The sequence below is a fragment of the Crocuta crocuta genome, unplaced genomic scaffold (assembly GCF_008692635.1).
Source record: "Crocuta crocuta isolate KB4526 unplaced genomic scaffold, BGI_CrCroc_1.0 scaffold650, whole genome shotgun sequence".
Classification (NCBI taxonomy): domain Eukaryota; kingdom Metazoa; phylum Chordata; class Mammalia; order Carnivora; family Hyaenidae; genus Crocuta; species Crocuta crocuta.
Window position 1 is genome coordinate 603087 of NW_027532882.1, and position 7890 is coordinate 610976.

General features: G+C 59.8%; 1 protein-coding gene across 1 annotated transcript in view; it reads right to left on the reverse strand.

Moving 5' to 3' along the window:
- Positions 1-286, reverse strand: part of LRRC8E (leucine rich repeat containing 8 VRAC subunit E) — a 3175-nt gene extending 2889 nt beyond the window's left edge. Inside the window, exon 1 of the mRNA XM_077745707.1 lies at positions 134-286. Coding sequence (XP_077601833.1) covers positions 134-271 — 138 coding nt within the window. The 5' untranslated portion in view covers positions 272-286. The remainder of the gene's footprint in view (positions 1-133) is intronic.
- Positions 287-7890: the final 7604 nt, after the last annotated feature.

Genomic DNA, 7890 nt, shown 5'->3' on the forward strand with positions numbered 1-7890 from the left:
GCCCCCTGCGTGCTCCGCCAACTACACTTTCGTCCAGGCCCCGCCCCCGTTGGCCCCGCCCCTCTCACGCATCTGGACCCCAGTCCCTACAGACCGCGCTGCGTCCAGGCCCCGCGCCTGCCTTGCGCGTTACCTGCAGGGTGCAGCCAAAGACCCCGATCATGAGCATAGCCACGGTGAGGTACTCCGCCAGCACGTCCCACCAGGGTTTGAGCACCTTGAACGCGGGCTGCTGCTCCGTGAACTGCTTGAATTCGGCCACCGGAATCATCTTTCCTATGGGAGAGGAGAAAGCAAGGGTTGCAGAGACCCTCAAGAAAGGGGGCGTCTGGTGGTGGGCCCCCAGAGGAGCCAGACACAGCCTCTGCTCCCAGTTTCTGCTCTGCCTTGCCCAAGTCTGGCAGAACGCGCGAGCTGTGTGGCCCCCTCCCCCTCTCCGCCAAACCTCACCTCCTTCCTGAAGCCAAACTACTACGGTTCTCACCACTTCTGCTCCCCGGGATCCCTGCCCCCATGTGACGCTGCCTGCCCTTCCAGAGGTCAGGAAGGGCAGTCCACAGGGCCACTGTCCCCCAGTTTGCCTGAGTGGCCTCCTCCCAGAACCCAGCCATCTCCCACCCTTGATGACGAGCCCAAAACACTCGCTCTGCTGCTCTGGTTCCAGACATCTGGTGTCGGGACGGCTAGCCCCTTCTGTCTCTGCCGCTGGGCTAGAGAGCGTCTGAGGCTCAGGACTTCCGGGGTGTGGGTCCCCCACCCCCTTCAGGGGCGCTCCGGGCACCACCTCCAACCTCCAACCGGAAAAGCCGGCTGGAGCCTGGCTCTGGTTACAGGGCCTGAGGGGCAGGGAGTGGCAATGCTGAAGGCTGGTCAGTTAAGGGGAAGGAAGACTAGGACACCTGGGTTGCTAGTGGGATTAGTGCCCAGAAGCTGGGGCAGAAAACAGAAATCTGGGCTCTGATTGGGAGGCTAGGGGCTTGCCGAGGTGGCCGCAGGGCAGAGGATCAGGAAATGCAAAACTCAGGGAGAATGCCAGAGTGACACCTACTGTCTGGGCCGGGGCTGGGCTGCCAGGCTCCTGGGCGGCCAGCCCACTCTGTCTGTCCCCGGGTTTCACTTTAGACCAAGGTATCATTATTTCAGATACGGGACAGCCAGGAGCGAGTCACGCGGGGGCGGGGGCCACAAGCTGGGACATCACCCTCCCAGACAAGCAGCTGGGGAGCCTCCTTCCCTCTCTCCCTGAGGCTGGACGGAAGGAAAGGGAGGCCGCAGGGCCCCCACTGCCTTTCGAGGGGGCTCCCAGGCTGGACTGCCTCTTATAGCATCCATGCTCCCCCGCACCGCCTGTTGTTCCCATGTGGGTGTCCTGGAGGCTGGGCATGGAGAGGAGGCATCCGGCTCCTGCCAGCCCGTCCCCCGGCCAGGGGGAACCTGGGCCACACCTCGGCTAATTACTCATACACTTCCCTGCCTCCTTTTTCAGTCCCCAGGTCCCTGAGGCCTCGGGCTGACTCCCAGGTAGGGAGGAGGTAGAGGCAGACAGGGATACGGGATATAGGCCCTGCCCAGCAGGCTGAGGGCGAGGTAGTCCACCACACCTTCTAATCGGAGGCCCTCACATAGGGGTGGCAGGGGCCGGACCCCCCTGACTCAGGCCCTGACTCACCCAGAACCGGGCACAGGCAGGGGGGTGCACAGACAGCACAGGCTCCCTCCCACAATGCCCCATTCCTCACCCTCAGTGTGATGCCCTGTCCTAAAAGAAAAGCCGAGTAGAAATGCCCCAGCGTGTATCAGTGCCATCATCAGGGGATCTTATCAACAGCCCACATGTTGATAAGGAACAGGGGCCACGTGTACAGTGTAGCCACTCTGAGGGACACCCGGGGGCATCCTGGAGTGTGCATAGGGATGCAGGTGGGTACCCAGAGCCAGAGACCCAGGACCCATTCCCGCCAGCCACTGTTCTCCCTGCCCTGGGGACCTGTCCCTTACAGGGACACCACGCAGCTGTTTAGGTCCTAAGCACAGGACTCCTGGGGCGGCGACAGAAATGCCACATACACAGGCAAGGACCACCTTCTTGCCTGGGTCCACCTTGCAGTGGCGGAAGCTGTAGCATCCACCATGTCAAGACTACAATCAAAGGCAAGATGGCAGCGACACCGAGGGTCCCCAGCGGCTCCCAGGGAACAAGGTATATACACAACACCATCAGAGGCAGACACTGGGGTTATCATTATCTGTCTCCATGACTCACTGGATGGTCGGAACCTGCCATTAAGCTTCCACACACACACGAGGCTGGCCCCCCCTCTGTCTGAGCTGGGCCAGCTGGAGGGCCCGGGGCCCAGGGCTCAAGGGGTGGGGAGCCCAGAGGAAAACAACAGCACGGCCACATGCATGACAGCCAGCAAGCACTTTCCGTGCCTCCTTTCATCCCAGCTCTGGGGGAGGGAGGGCACCACAACCCTCATTTTCCAGCCTCACGGGGAGGGGACAAAAACAGCTCAAGCTTTCACAGCTACAAGTGGTATTTGAGGCCTGACCCCCAGGTCTCGTCGGCCCGGTAGCGCCCTGTCTGTTTCATCTCGGGTGAGAACCTCTCACTGGGCTGCAGCATCTTCACCAAAAGGAGCCCAGAGGAGAGTGTTCTAGCAGAGAAAAGATGGGCAGAGGGCCACTTTGCAGGGCAGGCCCTGGGGTCCTAGTCGGTCATGCCCACTCCCCAGCCTCAGCTCCACCATCCATGCCTCACCCCCTTCTCTCGCAGGCCCTCTCCAGGCTCCCAGCTGGCCTCCTGGGGGCAGTGGTGGGTGCTCCAGGGCCAGCCCCCTCGTCACTCACAGCCCAGGCTACCAGGCAAGGACGACACAGGGGTAGCTGTCAGCCCTGACATGGGCTTCAGGGCACACAGGTCCAACCTTTGACTTTTACACAAGAGAGAAACTAAGGTCGGGGTGGGGGTGGTCCCTTACTAGCAGATCTTGGGTCAGGTCCCAGGCCTGGGGACTCTCCACCTAGGACTTCTCCAAGCTGCCCAGTCAGGACTTGGGAGTCAGGGGAGTCTTGAGGCCTAATAGTCCCAGGGAGTAAGGACCCCCCGGGGGGCAGGGTTTTGGGGCGACAAAGGGAACATGGTCAAGTCCCCTGGGGGGCTCCCCCAGCCTGCTGATCTTCATTCTGTCCTCACCAGGCCCGCGGGCTCCCTAACGGGAGCCCTAGGGCTGGCCACGGCCGGCCGAATCCCTCGCTGCCTCCACCCCTTCCCCAGCTCCTTGCGTCCCAGGCGGGCGGGCCTCGGGCTCGGGCGGCAGTGCCCGTGGCACCTGGGGAAGCCCTNGGAGCCCGGGAGCCGCCCCGCCCGCCCAGGGGACGTCTCGGCTCCGCCTCCCTTTGGGTCCTCCCAGGTCGCCCCCTACTCCTGACGCCAAGGGATTTCGGGAGGAGGTTAATCCTAATCCAGCTCTCGTCGAGGTGGACGAGGGGGCGGGCCGGAGGGCGGAGGTCTTAGAACTTTGCGCCAGACTGCAGTCGGGGAAACCAGGGGGGGCGGGAGGTGCCGCGCTCCCAAAGCCCTCCTGTGGGCCCCTTCCAGGATCCAAGCTGTAGTGACCCTGTGGGGAACAGGTGAAGGGCCTCCTCCTCCTTGCCCCCACCCCCACCGCAAGGTGCAGCCACCTGGCCTTGAGGCACAACCAAGTCCAGGGGAAGAACAAAGTCAAGGGGCAGGGAGGGGGCTTCCCCCACCTGCTGTGACCACCCAGCAAGGGAAGAGGAGCAGAGTGGGCGTGCTCACCTGCCCAGCCTTGAGGCCTTCTCTGGACTTGGGGGATGGGTAGGAGCAAGCTGCTCCCAGGTCTTCGGGGTGGGGGCAGGGCGCAAGGGCTAGAAGGCTCTGGGATCTGAGACCGGAGTCCAGTCTGGGAGGCCAGCCTCTCGAAAGGATGGCTGCCTCCCCACCTCCACTCATCCCTCCCTGGCCAAGGAAGCCTAAGCTGAGTCTGAAACTAGTAAAGCACCCAGTTCAGCCTGGAGGCATCTCGTGAAGCCCGACCCATTCTGTCCGCAAAACTCAAGGGAGAGGGGACCTTGACAAGTGGGAGAATGAGACCCCTCCCCCACGGGCAAAAGAGGCTCACGAGTTCACTAGACCTGAGACGTAGGCTCGAAACCTTGAAGATTGAGACCCCCTAAGCTTGGGTGAAGCTCCGCAATGGGCGCGACCCTTGGAGACTTGGCCTCCCTGAAGTGTGTGGGCTCCACCACAGGCAGCCAGGAGACAGACAGACAGAAGGCCCACTTCTCCCCGAGAGCACCCATGCCCGGGGCGGTTGTCTACACCTTTATGCTGGGGTGAGCATCCTGATGCGCATCGCCTTGCACACTGTACAAATCGCCAGGGTCACTGCGATGGAAACCCCATGACTGCTGTGTCCCCAACCCTTGGCATGGCGCCTGCATGCAGGGCCGGGGTGGGTGGGGCACTCAGTAAATGATGGGTGGGTGGACACCCGGGAGGTGGGAGGTGTTGTCTCAGTTCAGGCTCCTATAGCTGCAGACCCTACACAGGGAATTGGCTGTAAACAGTCTACCTGGACGGGGACCCCAGGGCGCCCTGGAGTGGGGTAACTGGGAAGGGAGGAGGCCAGCAGGCATCCATGAGGGTAAAGGGAACAGGTGCACAGGCAGCTGGGGCTCTGTTCTGCTGGGAGACGGTGGCGGACACACCTCCAAGTCGTCCAGCTCAAGGGGCCACGGAGTTGTGAGGGGTTGACGCCTCAGGTCCTGCCAGGCCGTGGGCTGCTCTGGAGAAGGGGGGACAGAGGGGGCGTTGACTCCCTGGCACTTCTGACTCTCCCTGCACGCGGGGCCCACGGGTGCTCGGATGATACGGAGGGGGCTCCGAGGCACCTGCCACAGGCTTAGATGCCTCAGGTAGAACAGCCAGCTCACGGACACACGTCTGCACTATGCTTTCCAGCTGTTCTCCGGCAAGGCCGCCTGCTTTACATCCTCGTTGGTGGCGCGTGAGTTTTTCCCATGTTGATGACATCCAGCCTTTGAAAAGCATTGTGGCAAAATACCGTGACATTGAACTTAACCGTTGCCACCATTGTTAAGTGTGCAATTCAGCGGCAGTGAGTACACCGACATTGTTCTGTGACCGTCACCACCGCCCAACTCCAGAACGCTTTGCATTTTGCAACACTGAGGTTATACCCCCAGCTCCTGTCCCCTGCCCCAGCCCCCTGCCTCCCGGCGTCTGCTTTCTGCCTCCATGAATGTGACTCTTGGAGAGAGCCCACGGAAGTGGAATCCTACCGTATTTGTCCTTTTGTGACTGGCTTCTGTCACCGAGCACAACGTCGTCGCCAAGGTCCATCCATGTTGTAGCAGGGTCGGAATGTCCTTCTTTTTTAACGCCGAAAACCATTCCATTGTGTGGATGCGCCACATTTTGTTTATCCATTCATCTGTCGATGGATCTCCTACCTCTTGGCATCGTGGATAATGGGGCTCTGAACACGGGTGTGCCAATATCTCTTCCTGCTTCTAGTGCTTTTGGGCGGGATTGCTGGATCATATGGTAATTGTTTAATTTTGCTGAGGAACCGCCGCGCTGTTTTCCACGGAGGCTGCACCATCTTATATTCCCACCAGCAGTGCATAAGGGCTCCGATTTCTTCCCATCCTCACCAACACTTGTTATTTAACACCCAGCTTTTAAGGTTTTGTGAATGTCAGGCGGTTATCTATTGCTGTGGAACAAATTACCTCCAACCCCAGCTGCTTAAAACAACTAGCATTTATTGTCTCACACAATTTCTGAGGATTGGGAAGCGGAGAGTGGCTGCAATGGGTGGTTCAAAGTCTTCCTCTCTCCCACTGGCCCCAGATACCACTGATTTGCTTTCTGACACTACAGATTAGCTTCAGTTTCCAGAATGTTATATAAAATGGAATCATGCAGCGCATGGTTGTGTGTGTGTGTGTGTGTGTGTATGGCTTCTTTTGTTCAGCAGGACAGTTTTGAGATTTGTCCCTGTTTTGAGTGTCTTGGTACTTTGTTGATTTTATTTATTTTTTAATTTTTGACATAAAGTTTATTCATTTATTTTGAGAGAGAGGGAGAGAGAGAATCCCAAGCACAGAGCCGGAGCCGGGACTCAAACTCACCAACCGTGAGATCATGACCTGAGCTGAAACCAACAGTTGGAGGCTTAACCAAATGAGCCACCCAAGAGCCCCAGTAGTTTGTTGCTTTTTATTGCTGAGGAGTATTCCTCTGTAGGATACACTCTGGGTTGTGTAATCCATCCCATTGATCGGACATTTGAAGAATGTTCTTGAAAGGGGGCAGAGCCCAGATCCCAATGAAATGCGGGGTGGGTTCGGAGGAGATTTGGAGGGACCTTGCACTATGAAAGGTAAGGGGCAGGCATCTGGGAGTGGCCCGGTGGATGTGACTTGCTCAGAAGGGCACTGCTGGTGAATGGGCGGGTGGGCAGCAGAGGAACCAGGCTGCTGTCACACCAGAAGGGACTCACACAGGGGATACTCAGAAGACTTGGGGAGGAGGTGAGGGAGAGAATGATCCAATCCGGAGGGCAGCGCCCTGAGGAATAGTGAGGGGGCACCTCTCCTGGGCTGGAGGGAGGGGTCATTGAAAGGATGGATTCCAAAGAGTTTTGACTTTGCCCTCTCTCTCTTCCATTCCCTAAACCTCAATTGTGGGCACAACTCCTGAGGAGGGAAACCCCAACCCCCTGCTTCCGGCCACACCCTAGTGGAGTCTGTCTTCCCCATCCCTCCAGGACAGGTTCAGCCAGGTGCCAAATGCCACCCCTCCCTGTCCTGTGCACGGAAGCCCCCCAGTTTCAGACAGTAGTGAACTGCTCGTGTGTGGGCATGCAGGCATGTGATGGGGAAAGGGTTGGGGCAGAAGGTGCTGGTTCTTTGGGATGGGGAGGGGGTGGCTCAGTCTGGAGAGCGGAGGCATCGGAGGTAGAAGCAGTGTGTGTGTGTGTGTGTGTGTGTGTGTGTGTGTGTGTGTGTGTGTGTGTAGGGAAGTAGGTGTCTTAGCAATCAGCAGAGATGGAGGAGGGCGCCTGGCATCGGTTGGCCAGTGCGGGGCAGCTGAAGACGGCCCTCTCTGTCCTCACACTTCTACCTTCTCAGGGCCCCAGTCCCCTATGGAGGTCCTCCACTGAGACCCCTGCGCCGGTTGGTAAAGACTCGCTCCCACTCCCGCCGGCTGTGCTGGGCAGCCTCGGACAGGATCTGCTCTGCTCCTTCATGCACCAGTTTTGACACCCCCCCCCAACTTGTGCCCCGCCCCCCAAGCTCGGCTCTGCCTGGATGCTTTTGCTGACCTGACACAGGAGGGGGTGGAGAGTGGAGTGCCCTGCCCCACAAAGGGCTTGGGAGCCTCACAGCTCTCTCTCCCCCCTCCCCATCCTTCCTTCTTGTGTTCTCCCCAATCCTACCCCTAAATTCCCACGGCTGCATTCTCTCCGTTGCCCGCCTCCCCAACCGAAGTAGGGGTTTCCTGGGGTCTGGGAAAAGCTATGGGTATGAGAGGGGCGGAGGCCCGCGGGGACCCTGAGGGGCCGGGCCTCCGCGGTGGAGAAGGAGAGGACTGGGACCAGGGACACTGAGCCGCGGGATTGGCTGACTGTGCACGAGGCACGATGGTCCCGCCCCCTGGTTGCCAGGGCCCAGCCTATCCGCGTCCAGGCGGGCCTTGGTCGCCAGGTGGTTGGGGTAGGGGGCCGGGGCAGGTGTGTCTGTTTGGAGGAAGGGACTAAGCCCTGTCGGGACCCCAAGGGACTCCCTCCCGAAGCCCCAGCGGCTGGGGGTCTGGGGCCCTCGGGAGCAGCCCCG